We start from the raw sequence: 23,832 nt of genomic DNA, 5'->3' as shown, positions 1-23,832 counted from the left end.
GATACGCAGTGAGAGCTATTGTGAATAAACCACTGAGTTATGACATTTATAAAATAATGGTCATGTTTCAAGTGTGTGCCGACGGAATCTTTTTGGTATTTATTAGGATCCCCGTTTGCCGCTGCAAAAGTATCAGAATTCTTCACTTCTCTCATTGACTTGTCAAACCCCGGCTTGGTCTGCTTCGCAATCGTTCTCTGAAGTCTCGCGTTGTTACGTCTCTGGGTTGAGAAACTGGTTGTGGGGGAAAAGGAAGTTCCGCGCAGGCGCACATCATTCTTCGGAATAAAGAATACGCCAGAATTGTGTAGTCAAGACGACAACTTGTGTACGTTTCAAATATATTACTACTGGTATGTAATAGCACGTTATAATATATAAATAACATGTCATAACAGGCTAGGTAACAAATACGTCAAGTTATTATGACGTTTTGATAAAGGTTTTATGTGCTATTTTTATGTCAAACCGCGTGAGTGAACGTGATCACTTTTTTTTACAAGTCACGTAGAAACTTTGAGTTAGTCTGAGTGGATGTTTATCATTTCGTCAAGGTAATTTCATAAAGGATACATTTTTTTAGATTTCTGGGTTCGTTTTACATGTCCTTTTTGGTTTTGTGCAAAATTCACGAGCTGGTAAAATGGCGGATTCCACTCCGTCTGCATCGACGTACTTCAGTTCAGGCACTGAGGGTGCAACAGAGAGACAATTTTGTGATTGCACTACTGTTTTGGAGCTAAATGTAATTATTATCATTTTTTTGCACGTGTACTAATATTCAGAGACATTCAGTTGTTTCTGTCTATCTATAAATGTTACTATGGTGTGAAAGGAAATACTATTGGTTTTTGATTGGAGTAATACAGTGAAGACAAAGTTATTCAGGAAAATAGTACATAGTGCTGCCTAACACATACTACAACCTTGTACTAAATGTTTTTTTGAGTCATTTCTGCATTTGTGTATAGGGGATATCTACTATAGATTAAGTGCATTTACAGTTGTGTAGCCTAATTTTAAAGTGTATAATTTGTCTAATATTTATTAATTAATGTTTTGTCAATGCTTAGTTACCAAATCTATTGAAATGAGATCAGTGCTCGACTTGGACAGGAGCTCACTGGAGCTGAGTACAGTCACCTCAAATTTCTAGTGTTTGAGCTCATGTTCCTCTTATAGAATATTAGCTCAACAGTATTGTGGAGCTCCTGCAGCTAAATACCAACATTACCGGCACCTATTTCAGTCTAAGTCAAGCACTGAATTAGACAATTGAACAGGAAAAAATATAATATATTTTTAGAGAATAAAAAGTGCCAGAACTGTCAAGACTAACTTTTGTGTCTGTTTCTCATTGTTACTACAGGACGACTAGAATTAAGTCTGAGGCCGGTAACATCAACAGTGACAACAAACCCAGCCTGTCTCTCTCCTTCCACACTGAGTCCAAACCTACAGTCACTGGGTCCTGATTGTGACAGTGGAGCCCAGTTTGCACTGCAGGATCCAGAGATGGCATCGGTGAAGCTGGAGGACTGCAGTCAAACACTGGAGCTGAATGTCAACATTAAAGATGAAGAAGAGGAGGAGAAGATTGGGACATCTGTTAGTCATGGTAAGAGGAGGTTCTGTCTAAGTTTGTTTTTCATTCCAAAGTTCCACTGTGCATGAAGAGTTGCAGGAGAACTGTTTCAATGAAAAAGTAGCTGTTTTTTCATGCTACTGAGACTTGCATGGTTTGACACCAGTATTGCCAGCATTTGTTTTATTCACTGGGTTATCTGGAGTGATCAGAGTGTAGACTAAAGAAGTGAAGTAGACAAACTGCCAGTGTTTTAAAGTCCTATGAAATGAGTCTGTATTGTACAGCCTACTGATATGAATACATATGTCGCCCGGTACAGCCGGAAGCGGACTGGCCACCCCTTTGAGCCTGTTTCCTCTCTACATTTCTTCTAAGGTTCCTGCTTTCTAGGGAGTTTTTCCTGGCCACTATGCTGCTACATCTGCATTGCTTGCTCTTTCGGGATTTTAAGCTGGGTTTCTGTGAAGCACTTTCTGACAACTGCTGATGTAAAAAGGGCTTCATAATATACATTTGATTGACATGTATATCACACCAACTGACTGGTTCTTCTGATGTTGTTCACACAGGAGACCATGTTGAGACATTCTCTACATCCAGAGAGCAACAGCAGGAAGATCACAGAGCTAAAAGGTCTCACCACTGCCCACATTGTGAAGAGATTTTCCCAATTCTATCAAAGCTAAAAATTCACCAAAAAATACACACAGGACAGAATCCGTATTCCTGTACTGACTGTGGGAAGAGATTCACAACATCAGGGAATCTGACGGTTCATCAGAGACTGCACACTGGAGAGAAGCCTTACTCCTGCTCTGACTGTGGGGCGAGTTTCTCTCGACTGGGCCACTTAAAAACACATGGACATATACATACAGGAGTGAAGCCTTACTCCTGCTCTGACTGTGTAAAATGCTTCACAACATCAGCTGAGCTAAAAGTTCATCAGAGAACACACACAGGAGAGAAGCCTTTCTTCTGCTCTGACTGTGGAAAGAGTTTCTCTCAACTTTCCCACTTAAAAACACATGAACGTATACATACAGGAGAGAAGCCTTACACCTGCTCTGACTGTGTAAAATGCTTCACAACATCAGCTGAGCTAAAAGTTCACCAGAGAACACACACAGGAGAGAAGCCTTTCTTCTGCTCTGACTGTGGAAAGAGTTACTCTGTACTGTGCAACTTAAAAACACATGAACGTATACATACAGGAGTGAAGCCTTACTCCTGCTCTGACTGTGGAAAGAGTTTCTCTCGACTGGACATGTTAAAAACACATGAAAGTATACATACAGGAGTGAAGCCTTACTCCTGCTCTGACTGTGGAAAGAGTTTCTCTCGACTGGACATGTTAAAAACACATGAAAGTATACATACAGGAGTGAAACCTTACTCCTGCTCTGACTGTGGAAAGAGTTTCCCTCTACTGAGAACCTTAAAAACACATGAACATATACATACGGTAGTGAAGCCTTATTCCTGCTCTAATTGTGGAAAGAGTTTTTCTCAACTGGGCCACTTAAAAACACATGAACGTATACATACAGGGGAGAAGCCCTACTCCTGTTGTGACTGTGTAAAATGCTTCAAAACATCAGCTGAGCTAAAAGTTCATCAGAGAACACACACATCAGAGAAGCCTTGCTCCTGCTCTGACTGTGGGAAGAGTTTTTCTCGACTGGACCTCTTAAAAACACATGAACGTAGACATACAGGAGTGAAGCCTTACTTCTGCTCTGACTGTGTCAAACGTTTCACGACATCAGCTGAGCTAAAAGTTCATCAGAGAACACACACAGGAGAGAAGCCTTACTCCTGCTTTGACTGTGGAAAGATTTTCTCTCAACTGGGCCACTTAAAAACACATGAACGTATACATACAGAAGAGAAGCCTTACTCCTGCTCTGACTGTTGAAAGAGTTTCTCTTGAATGTGTCAGTTAAAAAGACACCAAGGTAAACAAAAGAGAGAAGCCTTAGCACTGATCTGACTGTAGAAAATTGTTTAAAACAACAGCTGACCTAAAAGGTCATCAGAGAACAGACACAGGAGAGAAGCCTTAATTCTGCTCTTAATGTAGCAAGAGTAACTCAAGTGAAAGTCACCAAGTAAAATACTACTTGAGTTAAAGTCTAAGTATTTGGACTTAAGTATCAAAAGTAAAAGAAATAATCATTTCAAATTCCTTAAATTATCCTCTCCGTCAGGGGTGGGCATTTCCAGTCCTCGAGGGCCTGATTGGTGTCACAGTTTTGCCCCAGCCCCAGCTAACACACCTGACTCCAATTATCACCTAAACATGATCTTCAGTTTAGAATGTAATTTGATTAATCTGTTGTGTTTGGTGTCACACTTTTCTCCATCCCTAGCAATCAGGCCCGAGGACTGGAGTTGCCCACCCCTGCACAATGGGATGGGTGTCCCTAAACCGGGGCGGTTGTTGCTAACGTGCGCTAATGTGACTAGAATGACGTTGTAAACAACAGATGACTTTCTGGGACATAGACATTTCTTTATATCGACATAAAGCTTAAATTCTTGTTAATCTAACTGCAGTGTTCAATTAACAGTAGCTATGAAAGTGAAAAAATATCATGCTATTGTTTGAGGAGAGTGCACAACAACAAAAAAGATCTAAACATCATTGCCAATCAGATGCGTCCCTTCATGGCAGCACTGTATGCATCTGCAAATAGACTTTTTCAGCAGGATTATGCCTTGTGCCACCCAGCTTGTTCAGTAATGGTTCCAAGAACATTACAGTGAATTCAGCTGAATTAATGGTTCCAATAACATTACACTGAATTCACTGTAATTGTGCATCTGTGGGAGGAGAAGGAACGGGCTATTCAGAGTAGATCCACTCCCAGCCAACTTGACACAATAAAGCATTGGAGTCAACATGGACCAGCATCCCTGTGGCACGCTCTCAACACCTTGGACAGTCTATGTCCTGATGCATTGAGGCTGTTCTGAGGACAAACTTGTGTTTAATAAATTGTATTTTAATACTAGATTTATTATTTTAGTCATTGATGATGAATGTATTTGAATAACTGTTTTGAAGTTAATTGATCTGGCAGGTAGCCTAGCGGTTAAGAGTGTTGGGCCAGTAACTGAAAAGTTGATGGTTTGAATCCCGAGCTGACTAAGTGAAAAATCTGTCATTGTGCCCTTGAGCAAGGCAATTAACCCTTATTTGTCCTATAAGTTGTTCTGGATAAGAGCATCCGCTAACTGACAAGAATGTAATGAAAAATAATGTTTGTACATACATGTTTTTCTCTCTTGTGTATAATTCAATGAAATAAACTGTTTGAAGTTAAATACTGTATATACACTGTATATACAATACACAACATTACAGCTTTGCCTACCCTGGCCAGAGGGACAGGGCCATAGTAAGTTAGTAGCCTACAGTTTCCAGGCAATACAGCATGTCAGATCGCTAATGATTAGGTGTACAGGCTGCTACATTTTTGCCTGTGTCTGTCGGGAGTGATGTGTTATCACTATTATTACTAACTACTATTATGTTGTTTTTGGTTTGCTAGTTGCACCAGTATCATGGTATTTTCCTGCAATGGTTGTGACCAAAAAACAATATGTTTTCCATTGTACTGAGCCCAGGAACATAGAAGAAACTGCCAGATGTGTCATAATAGCCTGGAAGTAAAGCTGCACTGGGAGACACATTTGAAATGGAATACATTGAATACATTCAGCAGGGTGGAACAATCACAGTAAAACATGATTTAAATGTATTGTTGGAAGGGCTGTGGTCACCATTCATGTAATACATTAAATATATACATCAGATGGTATTTACATTTACATTTAAGTTATTTAGCAGACGCTCTTATCCAGAGCGACTTACAAATTGGTGCATTCACCTTATGACATCCAGTGGAACAGCCACTTTACAATAGTGCATCTAAATCTTTTAAGGGGGGTGAAAGGATTACTATCCTTCCTAGGTATTCCTTAAAGACTGTGTCTCCGGAAGGTGGTGATTGACTCCGCTGTCCTGGCATCGTGAGACCATTGATATTTTGACTGGGCTGAGCGGGAACTGTACTTCCTCAGTGGTAGGGAGCGAGCAGGCCAGAGGTGGATGAACGAAGGGCCTGATCAGAGCCTGGAGGTACTGAGGTGCCAGTTCCCCTCACAGCTCGTAGGCAAGCACCATGGTCTTGTAGCGGATGCGAGAACTGGAAGCCAGTGGAGAAGGAGCGGGGGTTGAAACTAAACCAGACAGGGCTGCAGTTCTGGATGAGTTGTATGGGTTTAATGGCATAATCCAGACAGGGGGATGACAAGTGCCTGGATTTAGGACCACCAATTCCTGTGTGAGGCAGGGTCGTAATGTTGTAGGCATGAACCTTCTGTTAGTTGAGAACTGTTGTCAGGATCACGCCAAGGTTCTTAGCGCTCTGGGAGGAGGACACAATGGAGTTGTCAACCGTGATGGTATTGGGGAACTATTTCATAGGGTTTTCATGGTTACATTATTCACCCATTTCAATGTTATACCAACCAACCCTATGCTTGGTGTGACTGTTATGGTCAGAGCAGACCATCTGATATGCCCTTAAATATTGTAATATGCAACCTGGAATTAAACTATAAGAGGACCAGTGCTTCTACAGTGTAAGTTGATAAGAACTGCCTAGTTAAATAAAAACAGCCGAAACAGTTCGGAAGAGTTTGTGCATACAGTGGGGCAAAAAAGTAATTAGTCAGCCACCAATTGTGCAAGTTCTCCCACTTAAAAAGACGAGAGAGGCCTGTAATTTTCATCATAGGTACACTTCAACTATGACAGACAAAATGAGGGGGAAAAATCCAGAAAATCACATTGTAGGGTTTTTTATGACTTTATTTGCAAATGATGGTGGAAAATAAGTATTTGGTCAATAACAAAAGTTTATCTCAATACTTTGTTATATACCCTTTGTTGGCAATGACAGAGGTCAAACGTTTTCTGTAAGTCTTCACAAGGTTTTCACACACTGTTGCTGGTATTTTGGCCTATTCCTCCATGCAGATCTTCTCTAGAACAGTGATGTTTTGGGGCTGTTGCTGGGCAACAAGGACTTTCAACTCCCTTCAAAGATTTTCTATGGGGTTGAGATCTGGAGACTGGCTAGGCCACTCCAGGACCTTGAAATGCTTCTTACGAAGCCACTCCTTCATTGCCCGGGCGGTGTGTTTGGGATCATTGTCATGCTGAAAGACCCAGCCACATTTCATCTTCAATGCCCTTGCTGATGGAAGGAGGTTTTAACTCAAAATCTCACGATACATGGCCCCATTCATTCTTTCCTTTACACGGATCAATCGTCCTGGTCCCTTTGCAGAAAAACAGCCCCAAAGCATGATGTTTCCACCCCCATGCTTCACAGTAGGTATGGTGTTCTTTGGATGCAACTCAGCATTCTTTGTCCTCCAAACACAACGAGTTGAGCCTTTCCGTTCAACTTCACACTCCTGGGCCAGACGACACTCAATCATATGACCCACTGAAGAGATGAGTCTTCAGTAAAGACTTAAAGGTTGAGACCGAGTTTGCGTCTCTCACATTGTTAGGCAGACCATTCCATAAAAATGGAGCTCTATAGGAGAAAGCCCTGCCTCCAGCTGTTTGCTTAGAAGTTCTAGGGACAATTAGGAGGCCTGCGTCTTGTGACCGTAGCGTACGTGTAGGTATGTACGGCAGGACCAAATCAGAGAGATAGGTAGGAGCAAGCCCATGTAATGCTTTGTAGGTTAGCAGTAAAACCTTGAAATCATCCCTTGCCTTGACAGGAAGCCAGTGTAGAGAGGCTAGCACTGGAGTAATATTATATTTTTGGGGGTTCTAGTCAGGATTCTATCAGCCGTATTTAGCACTAACTGAAGTTTATTTAGTGCTTTATCCGGGTAGCCGGAAAGTAGAGCATTGCAGTAGTCTAACCTAGAAGTGACAAAAGCATGGATTAATTTTTCTGCATCATTTTTGTACACAAAGTTTCTGATTTTTGCAATGTTACGTAGATGGAAAAAAGCTGTCCTTGAAACAGTCTTGATATGTTGTTCAAAAGAGAGATCAGGGTCCAGAGTAACGCCGAGGTCCTTCACAGTTTTATTTGAGACGACTGTACAACCATTAAGATGAATTGTCAGATTCAACAGAAGATCTCTTTGTTTCTTGGGATATGCCTTTTGTTGTGATATACTATACTCTGCCTTGTCTCAGGATGGTAAGTTGGTGGGGCTGTGCTTTGGCAAAGTGGGTGGGGTTATATCCTTCCTGTTTGGCCCTGTCCGAGGGTGTCATCAGATGGGGCCACAGTGTGTCCTTACCCCTCCTGTCTCAGCCTCCAGCATTTATGCTGCAGTAGTTTATGTGTCGGGGGGCTAGGGTCAGTCTGTTATATCTGGAGTATTTGTCCTGTCTTATCCGGTGTCCTGTGTGAATTTAAGTATGCTCTCTATAATTCTCTCTCTCTTTCTCTCTCGGAGGAGGACCTGAGCTATAGGACCATGCCTCAGGACTACCTGGCATGATGACTCCTTGCTGTCCCCAGTCCACCTGGACATGCTACTGCTCCAGTTTCAACTGTTCTACCTGCAGCTATGGAATCCTGACCTGTTCACCGGACGTGCTACCTGTCCCAGACCTATTATTTGACCCTGCTGGTCATCTATAAACATTTGAACATCTTGGCCATGTTCTGTTATAATCTCCACCCGGCACAGCCAGAAGAGGACTGGCCACCCCTCATAGCCTGGTTCCTCTCTAGGTTTCTTCCTAGGTTTTGGCCTTTCTAGGGAGTTTTTCCTAGCCAATGTGCTTCAACACCTGCATTGCTTGCTGTTTGGGGTTTTAGGCTGGGTTTCTGTACAGCACTTTGAGATATCAGCTGATGTACGAAGGGCTTTATAAATACATTTGATTTGATTTGATATTTCACATATCTTGCCAGATACACCTTTTGTTGTGATATATCACATATCATCTTGCCAGATATGCCTTTTGTTGTGATATATCACATATCATCTTGCCAGATATGCCTTTTGTTGTGATATTTCACATATCATTGCCAGATATACCTTTTGTTGTGATATATCACATATCATCTTGCCAGATATACCTTTTGTTGTGATATATCACATATCATCTTGCCAGATATACCTTTTGTTGTGATATATCACATATCATCTTGCTAGATATGCCTTTTGTTTTGCTCGTGAGGAGTAATGGCCGAGAGAAGGCAGGAGACACTTTGTTTTGTTTAGCGTCGTTAGGTTAGACTGCTCCCTTTAATGGATCAGTCGTCCACCAGGCTACGATTAGGGGGAGGTGGGAGGGGAAGCGTTGGGAGTCTCGGTTAGGGAGACAGTGGAATGGGGTTCAGTGTTCTACTGTTAGGATAGATTTATGGTTTGTTTGTTCCAACAGATCTTTACATATTTTTCCTCACTACAAAATATTAATGCGGTCCTTGTGGTTACTAAACATATTTTAGATATGTCTTTATGCTATAGCTTATTCCATGTTTACATCTTTGGTTAAATGACTTCAAATGCAAAACTGAAATGTACTTTTATGGAATGTCTGTGGAGTTTGTAAACTATCCAAGCTTAAACAGGTGACTACTGGGCTTAAACAACTTCATTTGTCTATTGTGTTCCTACAAGAAATCCACTTGTTGAAGGATGAGATACTTAAAGTACACAGGAGATGGCAAGGGCAAGTAATAGCATCCTGTTTCTCCTCTCATTCTCATTCTGTTATGGTTTTAATTCACCAATCAGTTCTGTTTCAAGTGGATAATATTATAACTGATTCATCTGGTAGATACATTTTGATACAGGAACCTCTTTGAATGAGCATATTCATCTGGTTAATGTTTATGGTCCTAATGATGATGATCCCATTTCTATTGATAACCTCTCTTTTAATTGGTCCTCCTCTAGATCGCTCCTCTGGTTAGACACTTTCCATTCGCAAAGTAGAAAGAAATTACAGCATTTCTTTAAGGACTTTAATCTATGTGAACCTTGGAGGATTCAGAACCCGAGGAAAAGGGAGTAATCACGTTACTCATCGACATTTAAATCATTCTACTATAGATTACTTTTTAGTTTCTTGTTCATTGCTTCCCAATGTAGCAGGAAGTGGATATGATATTATTGTTCTGAGTGACCATTCCCCTGTGTCATTATTCTATATGGATACAAAACTGGTAAAAGATCCTCTAGATGGTGTTTGCATCCCAGATGGTTACAGGACCAGGACTTCTTACATTACGTTGGAGTGCATATAGATGTTTATTTTACATTGAACACTGACCAAACGTCAGCAAGTACCAGATGGGAGGCTTTCAAAGCATGTATTATTGTCCAATTATACATTTTACAACTTTTAATCTCCTTAGAACTTAACTAATCAGGTCTTGATTTTCCCTCTATGTCAGAAGACATTAAATTGGATCTGGAAAAGGAATTGGATGGTGTTGAAATATCTGATGCTATTTTCAATAGGAAGGGAGGTAAAGAGGCAGGTCCAGACGGGCTCCCAATAGATATTTAGAAGATAATTAAGGACAAACTTCTAGGTCCACTTCTGAATATGTACAGTGTATTGGGGTATGTTATGAGACACACCCACTCAGTCAAGGGTTTTTCTTTATTTTTACTCATTTCTACCTGCCGCCGGATCAATTAACTTCAACACAGTTATTCAAATACATTCATCATCAATGACTACAATAATGAATACAATATTAAAATACAATTTAAGAAACACAAGTAGTTGATTACTGTTTATCATTCAACAAAAGTTGTTTAGTAATATAAAACAATCCACTCAAATTAATGCTAAAAACTTATCATCACACCATCTTTTCTGACATTACGAACACCTTCATAATATTGAGTTGCACCCCCCTTTGTCCTCAGAACAGCCTCAATGCATCAGGACATAGACTGTCCAAGGTGTTGAAAGCGTTCCACAGGGATGCTGGCCCATGTTGACTCCAATGCTTCCCACAATTGTGTCAAGTTGGCTGGGAAATTATATCTACTCCGAATAGCTCGTTCCATCTCCTCCCAGAGATGCACAATTGGATTGAGATCTGGTGACTCGTCAGGCCACTGCAGTAAACTGAATTCACTGTCATGTTCTTGGAACCAATCCTGGACAAGCCTTGTGGCATAATCCTGCTGAAGAAATCTATTTTTGCAGATGGATATACTGCTGCCATGAAGGGAGGCACCTGATTGGCAATGATGTTTAGATATCCTGTGGCATTCAAATGTTGTTCATCTTTTATCAAGGGGCCCAATGTGTGGCCTGAAAACACACCCCAGCCATCACACCACCAGCCTGCAATGCTGACACACGGCATGGATGCATACAGTGGTGTAAAGCACTAAAGCAAAAAAAGCTTTAAAGAACTACTTTAGTAGTTTTGGGGTCTATTTCCTTTATGTTTACGTTGGTGTCTTCTTAACTGACCCATTCGAGAGAGACCCTTTCCACAGTCAGAGCAGGAGTAAGGCTTCTCTCCTGTGTGTGTTCTCAGATGAACTTTTAGCCCAGTTGATGTTGTGAAGAATTTTACACAATCAGAGCAGAAGTAAGGCTTCTCTCCTGTGTGTTTTCTCTGATGAACTTTTAGCCCAGTTGATGTTGTGAAGCATTTTTCACAATCAGAGCAAGAGTAAGGCTTCTCTCCTGTGTGTGTTCTCTGATGAACTTTTAGCTCAGTTGATGTTGTAAAGCATTTTACACAGTCAGAGCAGGAATAAGGCTTCTCTCCCGTATGTACATGTCGGTGTCTTTTTAAGTGACCCAGTACAGAGAAACTCTTTCCACAGTCAGAGCAGGAGTAAGGCTTCTCTCCTGTGTGTATATGTGTATGTCGTTTTAAGTGGCTCAGTAGAGAGAAACTCGTCCCACAGTCAGAGCAGGAGTAAGGTTTTTCTCCTGTGTGTATATGTGTATGTCGTTTTAAGTGGCTCAGTAGAGAGAAACTCACAGCACAGTCAGAGCAGAAGTAAGGCTTCTCTCCTGTATGGGTTCTCCGATGAACTTTTAGCCTAGATGATGTTGTGAAGCATTTTACACAATCAGAGCAGGAGTAAGGCTTCTCTCCTGTATGTGTTCTCTGATGAACTTTTAGCCCAGTTGATGTTGTGAAGCATTTAACACAGTCAGAGCAGGAGTAAGGCTTCTCACCTGTATGTATACGTTCATGTGCTTTCAAGTGTTCCAGTACAGAGAAACTCTTTCCACAGTCAGAGCAGGAGTAAGGCTTCTCTCCCGTGTGTATACGTTCATGGTGTTTTAAGGTGCCTAGTTGAGAGAAACTCTTTCCACAATCAGAGCAGGAGTAAGGCTTCTCTCCTGTGTGTGTTCTCTGGTGAACTTTTAGCTCAGTTGATGTTGTGAAGCATTTTACACAGTCAGAGCAGGAATACGGCTTCTCTCCTGTATGCACTCTCTGATGAACTGTCAGAGCCTTTGATGTTGTGAAATTCTTCCTACTGTCAGTACAGGAATACCGATTCTCTATTGTGTGTATTTTTAGGTGTATTTTTAGCTTTGATAGAAATGGGAAAATCTCCTCACAATGTGGGCAGTGGTGAGACCTCTTAGCTCTGTGATCTTCCTGCTGTTGCTCTCTGGATGTAGAGAATGTCTCAACATGGTCTCCTGTGTGAACAACATCAGAACAACCAGTCAGTTGGTGTGATATACATGTCAATCACATGTATTTTATGTAGCCCTTATTACATCAGAAGCTGTCACAAAGTGCTTCACAGAAACCCAGCCTCAATCCCCAAAGAGCAAGCAATGCAGATGTAGATGCAAAGTGGTCACACAAAAAACTCCCTAGCAAGCAGGAACCTCGGAAGAAACGTAGAGAAGAACCATGCTAAAAGAGGTGGCCAGTCCTCTTTGACATATTTATTCATATCAGTAGGCTGTACAAAACAAAAGAGAATAAAACCTTTCTTAAAGTCGTTAAAATTATGAGTCATATCATCTTCCACTCACTATCACAATGGTTGGTAACAAGGCTGTATCACATGATTGGAAGTCCCATAGGGCGGTGCACAATTGGCCCAGCGTCGTCCGGGTTTGGCAGGGTGTAGGATGTCAATGTAAATAATAAATAAAGGTACATTTTTTTTAATTAAAAAATTCAATCATAGAACTTTAAAACACTGGCAGTTTGTCTACTTCACTTCTTTAGTCTCCTCTCTGATCACTCCAGACAGCCCAGTGAATAAAACATTCCCTTTACTGGTGTCAAACCAGGCAAGTCTCAGTAGCATTAAATAATATCTACCTTCTCATTGAAACAGTTCATCATGAAACAGTTCTAATGCAACTGTTCATACACAGTGGGAAGTTGGAATGAATAACAAACTTAGATAGAACCTGTTCTTACCATGATTAACAGATTTCCCAATCTTCTCCTCCTCTTCTTCATCTTTAATGTTGACATTCAGCTCCAGTGTTTGACTGCAGTCTTCCAGCTTCACTGATGCCATCTCTGGATCCTGCAGTGCAAACTGGGCTCCACTGTCACAATCAAGACCCAGTGAATGTAGGTTTGGACTCAGTGTGGAAGGAGAGAGGCAGGCTGGGTTTGTCCTCACAATTGATGTTACCGGCCTCAGACTTAATTCTAGTCGTCCTGTAGTAACAATGTGAAACAGACACAAGAAGTTAATTGTCTTGACAGTTCTGGCACTTTCTTTATTCTCAATTAAAATATATTATATTTCTTCTTGTTCAATTATCAAATTCAGTGCTTGACTTAGACTGAAATAGGTGTATGTACTCATTGTGGGTGCCAGTACTGTTATTATTTAGATACAGGACCTCCACAATACTGTTGAGCTATTTTCCTATAAGAGGGACATGAGCTCAAGCAGTAGAACATTGAGGTGCCAGTACTCAGCTCCTGGTACTCAGCTCCAGTGAGCTCCTGTCCATCTCATTTCAATAGATCAGGTAGGTAAGCATTGACAACAAAACATGAATTAATTCAAATTAGACAAAAGTACACGCTACACAACGTAACTAAACTTAACATATAGTAGATTTCTTGAATTTACATAAATTAATAAATGACTCAAAACAGTTTTCTGTTCCCAAAACTAAAATATTTTATGAACAGAGTGGACTAATATTTGTAGACATTACCCTTTGCAGAAGTTTTTTTTTAAATTGCATTGTTTAGGAGGAATTCAAAGGTGAATTGAGTTATTGCACACAAGCACTTCAGAGCTCGAGAAATATGCAGATGTGTCCTAGAAATCAGGTGCAGTCCATGAGGAGGAGATACACTGCAGTACTTAATGCAGCTGGTGGTCACTTTTGATTTTGACATCCAAAACAGGCCTTTAGCAATATTTCTAATACAATCACTGGAAAACACAGGTTGTAAAGCAAATGGTTCCTACTGAAAAGAAAATACAGGTGAGTGAGCTGCACATCATTGGGTGAGTCAGTGAAACTGGAAAGCTTGTTTAGGACTATAACTTCCCCCTCATATAGTACAATGTGTTTCTCCTCACACTTGGCCTAGGCTATTGATGGATTAGAGACACGGTCGTTTATATTGACCTCAGATTCTCAGTTTGTCAGTGTCAAAGTAGTCTGTCATTTTGGTCATTTGTGAGTTATTAAAAATGATTCTGCGAACGTCCCCAGTCATCTAAAATGATGTAGAACTGCATGAAATCTGTTTATAAAAGGCCACATTTTTCCAGGACTCCAGGCTACAATAAATGTACTTCATGTGTGTAACTTCTGTAAGCGGCTCAACATCACTGCTCCCTAGTGGCACAGCGGTCTAAGGCGCCGCATCTCAGTGTAAGAGGCGTCACGACAGTCCCTGGTTCGAATCCAGTCCAGATGTATCACATCCTGACGTGATAGGGAGTGCCATAGGGCAGTGCACAATTGGCCCAGCATCGTCCCAGTTTGGCCAAGGGGTAGGCCATAACTGTAAATAAGAATTTGCTCTTATCTGACTTGCCTAGTTAAATAAAGATGAAATAAATCATATTAAAAAAGAATAATATGCCAGTACACAAAAGCCATGATAATAAATGCAATGCTTTATTATAAAGGTGTTTTTTTATGCGTTCTGATACGTCAGAGACTTCCAGGTTACCCCTTCTCGCGCTCCCTTTTTGTACCGACACCTCCCAATTTACAAATGAAGCACCGGAGAAGTGGATAGCTGCTGCCCCCTCCTCCGGGCCCCGTCTCCTTTGCATAGAGTTCATCGGGCTGTTGATTGTGGCATCTGGAATCCTATCCCACTCTTCAAAGGCTTCCTGGATATAGGAGGGAACTGGAACAAGCTGGAACAACTTCGATCCGGACCATCCCGAACATGCTCAAAGGGTCTGAGTATGCAGGCCATGGAAGAACTGGGACATTTTCAGCATTTTCAATTGTGTACAGAGTCTTTCTTGTGACATGGGGCTGTGCGTTGTCATGCTGAAACATGAGGTGACGGTGGCGGATGAATGACAGGACAATGGGCCTCAGGATCGTGTCATGGTATCTCCGTGCATTCAAATTGCCATCGATAAAGTGCAGATGTCTGCAGCTTATGCCTGCCCATACCCCCACCGCCACCATGGGGCACTCTGTTCACAACGTTGACATCAACGTTAACTTGTTATTTATTTGTCTGGTTGTTATATGTTTTTGTCTGTCTTTGTGTTGGGGGGGGGTCAATTGTATTTCTGTAATTGTTGATTGTCCTACTAGGAACAAATAAAAATAAAAATGTAAATAATGAATGATAGAGGCCACTGTGTTCTTGGGGACATTCAACACTTCAAGGAGCTCCCGAGTGGCGCAGCGGTCTAAGGCACTGCATCTCAGTGCAAGAGGCTTCACTACAGACCCTGGTTTGATTCTCGGCTGTATCACAACCGGCCGTGATTGGGAGTCCCATAGGGCGGCGCACAATTGGCCCAGCGTAGTCCGGGCCGTTATTGTAAAAAAATAATTTGTTCTTAACCGACTTGCCTAGTTAAATAAAGGTTACGGACACACACACACACACCAAAAAGTTATTTTGTTCACATGTACATATGTCCCCATTACCAGTACAACATAATCAAAACCTAGTTATTTCACTTACTTGCTGTGCTGTTTGGTAATGGATGCAAACAATGTTCTTCCCCAGAAACATAGCAAACCAACATAATCTGTTTCAGTTGCTAGCCACAATAGTGGATTTTGCGGGTAACCTTCAAAATAAAAGTATGGCATAATTATACTATTTGTATTCATTGGCATCACTGTCAATGACAGACTTTTATTTTGAAGACCAACGGAAAATTCCACTTTTGTGCCTAATCCTTATTGTGGCTAGCTTCACAACAGATGAAGCTAGCTGGCTGCATATAACGGAAACTTTCGGCAACAGGGTTAAGTAGCTGGCTCGCTATTTCTTTTCATGAACTGAAGTTCATTTTCAATAGGCGAACATCAAGTGGCAACCTAGCTAATACTTTACTCACAATGATTCCTAAATCATTGCTAAGAATAATGAAAATGACTGCAGTTTATACTGGTCATTGGCTGGTTGTATTGGTGCTAGCTAAGGTACCAAGTTAAAGCTATCAACCCCAAAAGTTGCGTTCGAACAAATAATGCTTTATTACCAACGTGGTATTGTAAACACATAGTTCGTGGCCGGTGTTTGCTTGTTTGCAGACTTTTTTTGTACAGCTTTGACAGTGCTACTGTATCTTTTTTGACACGCAAAGACCCAAACGGCGTTCCATAGTATGTATGTCGTGAAGCTAATAGCAGTGACAATATTACTGTGTAACTCCGGTAGGGCCACATCGGAAAAATAGCGCACTTGGTTGTGTGTACCAGTGCTCGACCAGTCGGCGAAAGCCAACATCACCCACGACAGATAATGGAATTCATTGCCCTTGACAATCAACCGTTATCTTGGCTTTAATAGATTTCGCCTTTGTTTCACTGAAATGTTCTTACTCTTTCAAATGACTGCTGGATTCACACAGCAGACATGGTGGGCTAGGATGGGGATGCTATGTTGCACGTGTAGCGCAAAATTTCACTTGAGTTCATTACCTCCTGTACCTACGTTATATAGGTTGGAGGCAGGGCTTTCTCCTATAGATCTCCATTTTTATGGAATGGTCTGCCTACCCACGTGAGAGACTTGCAGACTCTGTCTCAACCTTTAAGTCTTTACTGAAGACTCATCTCTTCAGTGGGTCATGTGAACGGAATGGCTCTGGAGCAACGAACCGCCCTTGCTGTCTCTGCCTGGCCAGTTCCCCTCTCTCCACTGGGATTCTCTGCCTCTAACCTCTAACTCTAATTACAGGGGCTGAGTCACTGGCTTACTGGTGCTCTTCCATGCCATCCCTAGGAGGGGTGCATCACTTGAGTGGGTTGAGTCGCTGACGTGGTCTTCCTGCCTTGTCTCAGGATGGTAAGTGGTTTATATCCCTCTAGGGGTGTGGGGGCTGTGCTTTGGCAAAGTGGGTGGGGTTATATCCTGCCTCTTTGGCCCTGTCCGGGGGTATCATCGGGTGGGGCCACAGTGTCTCCTGACCCCTCCTGTCTCAGCCTCCAGTATTTATGCTGCAGTAGTTTATGTGTCGGGGGTCTAGGGTCAGTCTGTTATATCTGGAGTATTTCTCCTGTCTTATCCGGTGTCCTGTGTGAACTTAAGTATGCTCTCTCTAATTCTCTCTCAGAGGACCATGCCTCGGGACTACCTGGCATGATGACTTCTTGCTGTCCCCGGTCCACCTGGCTGTGCTGCTGCTCCAGTTTAGTTTCAACTGTCTGCGGCTATGGAACCCTAACCTGTTCACCGGACATGCTACCTTCTCAGACCTGCTGTTTTCAACTCTCTAGAGACAACAGGAGCGGTAGAGATACATTCAATTATCGACTATGAAAACAACTACTGTGATCATTATTATTTGACCATGCTGGTCATTTATGAACATTTGAACATCTTGGCCATGTTCTGTTATAATCTCCACCCGGCACAGCCAGAAGAGGACTGGCCACCCCTCATAGCCTGGTTCCTCTCGAGGTATCTTCCTTGGTAATGGCCTTTCTAGGGAGTTTTTCCTCGCCACTGTGCTTCTACACCTGCATTGCTTGCTGTTTGGGGTTTTAGGCTGGGTTTCTGTACAGTACTTTGATATATTAGCTGATGTAAGGAGGGCTTTATAAATACATTTGTAGGCACGTCAGCTTTGACATCGGTTTTGCACATCAGCGTTAAACTACACATCCGATATGTTCACTGATATATCATACATCCCTAGGCAGTAGCATGAAACAACATCTACCTTCTCATAGAAACAGTTCATCATGAAACAGTTCTACAGCAACTTTTCATACACAGTGGGAAGTTGGAATGAACAACAAACTTAGTTAGATAGAACCTGTTCTTACCATGAGAAACAGATTTCCCAATCTTCTCCTCCTCTTCTTCATCTTTAATGTTGACATTCAGCTCCAGTGTTTGACTGCAGTCTTCCAGCTTCACTGAAGTCATCTCTGGATCCTGCAGTGCAAAATGGGCTCCACTGTCACAATCAGGACCCAGTGACTGTAGGTTTGGACTCAGTGTGAAAGGAGAGAGTGTAATGGAACTATTCAGTCAATGTCTTTCCAGCCTTGGCACAAACTTTTATAGTTTTCCTCCTTACCTCACACATAGTAACTCCTCTTTATGTTAATGTTTCATCCCCGCTGGCATTTACCCACCCTTATCTTATTGCCTTGCACTAATTTTAGCTTGGTTTCACATTAGGGCATAGATTCCATTTGTGGTGTAACCATAGCAACAGTAAATATTAGGCCATAGCATTGGTACAAAAATAAACAGACATGCCCACTCCCAAGACAGTTGCATGTAGGGCATTTGTGGTGTAACCATAGCAACAGTAAATATTAGGCCATAGCAATGGTACAAAAATAAACAGACACACCCACTCTCAAGACAGGTGCATGTTTAATGGTGCCTAATGACCTAGACACACATATAGAGTGCACTTATTCTGCTGACTACTCTAAGATGTATAATGTGCACACATTTACTGGAAAATTCCCAATAAGAGGCAGGCTGGGTCTGTCCTCACTGTTGATGTTACCAGCCCCAGACTTAATCTGAGTCGGTCTGTAGTAATAAAGAGAAACTGACACAAAAGTTACTCTTGACAGTTCTGGCACTTTCTTTAAAAATATTGTTTATATTTAGGTGCAGGAGCTCCACAACACCGTTGAGCTAATATTCTATAAGAGGAACATGAGCTCAAACAGTAGAAATTAGAGGTGCTGGTACTCAGCCCCGGTGAGCTCCTGTCCAAGTCAAGCACTGATTTCATGAATTATGAATTCATGAGATCATGAAACATGAATTAATTCACATTAGACAAAGTATACACTTTAAATTAGGCTATAGAACTTAAATGCACTTAATCTATAGTAGATTTCTGAATTCACATAAATGCATAAATTACAACAACATAAAAACATTTAGTACAAGGTTGCAGTATGTTGTAGGCAGCACTATGTACTATTTTCCTGAATAACCTTTTCTTCACTGTATTTTTCAAATCAAAAACCAATAGTATTTCCATTCACACCATAGTAACATTTACAGATAGACAGAAACAACTGAATGTCTCTGAATATTAGTACACATGTAGAAAACTGATAATCATTACATTTAGCTTCAAAACAGTAGTGCAACCGTGAAATTGTCTCTCTGCTCCACCCTCTGTGCCGACACTGAAGTGTGTTGACGCAGACCTGATAGGAGCCTCCATTTTACACAAAACCAAAATCGACATGTAAAAACGAACCCAGAAATCTCAAATAAATGTATCCTTTATGAAATTGCCTTGAGGAAATGATATACATCCACTCAGACTAACACAAAGTATCTAACTATGTGACTTGTAAAAAAGTGATCAAGTTCACTCACGCGGTTTGACCCAAAAATAGCACAAAAAACACTTTAAAAAACGTGATAATACCTTGACGTATTTGTTACCTAGCATGTTATGACATGTTATTTCGATATTATAACGTGCTATTACATACCAGTAGTAATACATTTGAAACGGATACAGAAGTTTCGTCTCGACTGCACAATTCTGGCGTATCCTTTATCCTGAAGAATGATGCGCGCATGCGCGGAGCTTCCTGAAAAGCCAACAACTACAGGTGAGAGGGGAAGTTCACCCTGGCTCTGCCATGTCTTTCATAGTATTCTTAAAATATTCAGACCCCTTGACTTTTTTTTTACACATTTTGTTACTTGACAGCCTTATTCTAAAATTGATAAAATATGCAGACAATACCCCATAATGACAAAGCGAAAACAGGTTTTTAGACCTTTTTCCAAATGTATAAAAAAATGTAAAACAGAAATACCTTATGTAGATAATTATTCAGACCCTTTGCTATGAGACTCGAAATTGAGCTCAGGTGCATCCTGTTCCATTGATCATCCTTGAGATCATTCTACAACTTGATTGGAGTCCACCTGTGGTAAATTCAATTCCTTGGACAAAAACCAAGACATGAGGTCGAATGAATTGTCCTTATAGACCCCCCGAGACAGGATTGTGTCTGCACAGATCTGGGGAAGTGTGCCAAAACATTTCTGCAGCATTGAAGGTCCCCAGTAACACAGTGGCTTCCATCATTCTTAAATGGAAGTTTAGAACCACCAAGATTCTTCCTAGAGCTGGCCACCCGGCCAAACTGAGCAATCGGGGGAGAAGGGCCATGGTCAGGGAGGTGACCAAGAACCCAATTGTAAAAATGTAAAGAAATGTTCTACATGCACAAAAAGCTTATTTCTCTCAACTTTTGTGCACAAATTTGGTTACAACCCTGTTAGTGAGCATTTCTCCTTTGTCAAGATAATCCATCCACCTGACAGGTGAGACATATCAAGAAGCTGATTTAAACAGCATCATCATTACACAGTTGCACCTTGTAAACAGCAGGGGATCCTACAGATTTGACAGATTTTAGCATAACTGAAATAACTGTTTGATACATGAAACTAGGAAGCACTGATTTAAGTGACATATGTGTTGTCATGTGTAAACAAGGGAGCTACTTTGTCCCAAAATGCTAAATAGAATTCTTGAATTCTAATTCCCCAATAGTAAGTGGGCCATTCTTGAATTGTTGTGGTAATGCTGTCCCTGGACTGTGGCACCTTTATAAAACTATTGAAAATGAAAATAGACAAATACATTTTTCATTTTATTTAACTGGTTTTACATAAGAAAACATGTAAGTCCTTTATACTGATTACCATATATTTGTATGCATTGTAGAAAAATACTGGTGGCTAGCAAAGTGGCTTGTCCCCGTGGTGATGTGTAAAGGTGTATTGACATGTTTTTGAGTAGATGAATGTAAATATATTTTTTGAATGCCAACAAAAACATTGTATTTTCTGTAAAGATAACCCAGAGGTTGACCAGCAAAAATGAATGTAGAACATTTATTTTTCATTAGTAATTCAATTAAATTCATTGCAGTTATCCAAATACATGAATCATCAATGACTAACATAGTGAATCTAGTTTTAAAAGACAATTGAATAAACCCATTTGTTTTATAACCTGTGTATCATTAAACAAAAAACATTTAGTAGGAATAAAAGTATCCACGCAAACTAAAGGTGAAAACTGATCATCACATCATCTCTATCTGACATGTGTCTACTAACTCATTCCCACAGAAAACTGATCATCACACCATCTCTATCTGACTCATGTTGTGTCTTAACTCATTCCCACAGAAAACTGCAGAGGGAAGCAGTACCTCCCTCCATTGTTTTAACAAGAGATCTCTGAGGGTTTTCAATGATAAGGGCAAATCCAAGGTAATCTCAATATCTTTACAGTAGAAGCAAACAAAACACACCAGAACTGACAAGGTGCACACTGATCAGTAAAGTAAAGAGAAGCTAATGTTCTATAATGCTCCCTTTTCTCTGCACAGTTCTCTCACAATCAGAAACAATAGGATTACAATAGTGTTACTCTCTGGTAATGTTATCAAATTCACTGTTACCACTTCCTTTATGAGATGAGAATTAAGTGATGGAGTGACTAATCTTAACTGGCCTGAGAGAACTGATGAGGCTTCTTTCCTTTATGTATACGTTGGTGTGTTATTAAGTTGCTCTGTTGAGAGAAACTCTTCCCACAGTCAGAGCAGGAGTAAGGCTTCTCTCCTGTGTGTGTTCTCTGGTGAACTTTTAGCTCAGATGATGTTGTGAAGCACTTCACACAGTCAGAGCATGAGAAAGGCTTCTCTCCTGTATGTATAAGTTGGTGTGTTTTTAAGTTGCTCTGTTGAGAGAAACTCTTCCCACAGTCAGAGCAGCAATAAGGCTTCTCTCCTGTGTGTGTTCTCTGGTGAACTTTTAGCTCAGCTGATGTTGTGAAGTACTTCCCACAGTCAGAGCAGGAGTAAGGCTTCTCTGCTTTATGTATATGTTGGTGTGATTTTAAGCTGCTTTGATGAGAGAAACTCTTCCCACAATCAGAGCAGGAGTAAGGCTTCTCTCCTGTGTGTATACGCTGGTGTGACTTTAAGCTGCTCTGTTGAGAGAAACTCATCCCACAGTCAGAGCAGTAGTAAGGCTTCTCTCCTGTGTGTGTCCTCTGATGAACTTTTAACTCAAATGCTGCTCTGAAGCATTTTCCACAGTCAGAGCAGTAGTAAGGCTTCTCTCCTGTGTGTATATGTTTGTGCGAGTTTAAGCTGCTCTGTTGCGAGAAACTCTTCCCACAGTCAGAGCAGGAGTAAGGCTTCTCTCCTGTGTGTATACGTTGGTGTCTTTTTAAGTGACCCAATCCTGAGAAACTCTTCCCACAGTCAGAGCAGGAGTAAGGCTTCTCTCCAGTGTGCACTCTCTGATGAACGGTCAGAGCCTTTGATGTTGTGAAGTGCGTTCCACAGTCAGTGCAGGAATAAGGCTTCTCTCCTGTGTGTATTTGTAGGTGTATTTTTAGCTTTGATAGAAATGGGAAAATCTCCTCACAATGTGGGCAGTGGTGAGACCTCTTAGCTCTGTGATCTTCCTGCTGTTGCTCTCTGGATGTAGATAATGTCTCAACATGGTCTCCTGTGTGAAAAACATCAGAAGAACCAGTCAGTTGGTGTGATATACATGTCAAATGTATACATGCCATATCATCCACTCATTATCACAAGGGTTCGTAACTACCAGGGTTGAGGTCAATTCTATTTTTAATTACAGTCAATTCCAATAAACCACATTTCTATTTCAAATGTTCCTCTTTGAAAGGCATTGAAGAGAATTGTAATTTCAGTGATCTTCCTGAAATAACTGGAATTTAATCAAACAAATTCTGACAATACTAGTGTCAAACCATGCAAGTCTCAGTAGAATGAAGTAACATCTACCTTCTCACTGAAACAGTTCATCATGAAACAGTTCTACTGTAACATTTCATGCACAGTGGGAAGTTGGAATGAACAACACAAGCAATAGAATGTCAGGGGTCATGTGTGATGTCAGAATTACAGAATACTACCTAGCAATAGACTGGGTGATAGCATACCGAGGTCTAGCTTATGAAGATAACTTATAGATAGATAGAACCTGCTCTTACCATGACTAACACATGTCCCAATCTTCTCCTCCTCTTCTTCATCTTTAATGTTGACTTTCAGCTCCAGTGTTTGACTGCAGTCTTCCAGTTTCACTGATGCCATCTCTGGATCCTGCAGAGCAAACTGGGCTCCACTCTCACAATCAAGACCCAGTGACTGGGTTTGTCCTCACTGTTGATGTTACCAGCCTCAGACTTAATCTGAGTTGGCCAGTAATATTAAAGAGAAACGGACACAAAAGTTATTTTCTTGACAGTTCTGGCACTTTCTTATTCTAAAAAATATATATTTCATTTTTCAATGATCTCATTTCAACAGCTCAAGTTACACAATGTAAGTGCACTTAACCTATAGTAGCTTTCCTACATTCAAATAATGCATAAATGAATCACAAACCATCTAGTACAAGGTTGCAGTATGTTGTAAGGAGCACTATGTACTATTTTACTGAATAACCTTGTCTACACTGTATTGTTTCACTCAAAACCATTAGTCAGTGGTGGAAAAAGTACTAAATATTCATACT

The 23,832-nt window shown here is 41.0% G+C and overlaps 2 protein-coding genes, 1 long non-coding RNA gene and 1 pseudogene across 4 annotated transcripts; 2 read left to right on the top strand and 2 right to left on the bottom strand.

The window, feature by feature from the left end:
- Nucleotides 1-212: 212 nt before the first annotated feature.
- LOC127927053 (gastrula zinc finger protein XlCGF26.1-like) lies at nt 213-5,415 on the top strand. Its single transcript, XM_052512701.1, has 3 exons — nt 213-353; nt 1,370-1,618; nt 2,158-5,415. The coding sequence occupies exons 2-3, from the start codon at nt 1,516-1,518 to the stop codon at nt 3,504-3,506; spliced, it is 1,452 nt and encodes a 483-aa protein (XP_052368661.1). The 5' UTR covers nt 213-353; nt 1,370-1,515; the 3' UTR covers nt 3,507-5,415.
- A 5,645-nt stretch (nt 5,416-11,060) lies between these two features.
- LOC127927052 (zinc finger protein 883-like) lies at nt 11,061-20,597 on the bottom strand (annotated as a pseudogene).
- LOC127927057 (uncharacterized) lies at nt 16,006-23,514 on the top strand. Of its 2 annotated transcripts, none has more exons than XR_008126012.1 (3): nt 16,006-16,051; nt 16,990-17,097; nt 21,460-21,527. It is a non-coding gene; the product is annotated as an uncharacterized LOC127927057 (long non-coding RNA). The 2 variants fall into 2 exon arrangements; XR_008126013.1 differs by adding an exon at nt 23,367-23,514 and having other exon boundaries at nt 16,019-17,097; nt 21,460-21,543.
- LOC118381396 (gastrula zinc finger protein XlCGF17.1-like) lies at nt 21,148-23,440 on the bottom strand. Its single transcript, XM_035768337.2, has 2 exons — nt 23,306-23,440; nt 21,148-22,794 (listed from the first exon to the last, which is right to left on the bottom strand). The coding sequence occupies exons 1-2, from the start codon at nt 23,406-23,408 to the stop codon at nt 21,779-21,781; spliced, it is 1,119 nt and encodes a 372-aa protein (XP_035624230.2). The 5' UTR covers nt 23,409-23,440; the 3' UTR covers nt 21,148-21,778.
- Nucleotides 23,515-23,832: the final 318 nt, after the last annotated feature.

This window comes from Oncorhynchus keta, unplaced genomic scaffold (genome assembly GCF_023373465.1).
Source record: "Oncorhynchus keta strain PuntledgeMale-10-30-2019 unplaced genomic scaffold, Oket_V2 Un_contig_9231_pilon_pilon, whole genome shotgun sequence".
NCBI classification, from domain to species: Eukaryota; Metazoa; Chordata; class Actinopteri; order Salmoniformes; family Salmonidae; genus Oncorhynchus; species Oncorhynchus keta.
This window is presented reverse-complemented; position numbering and strand designations above follow the sequence as displayed.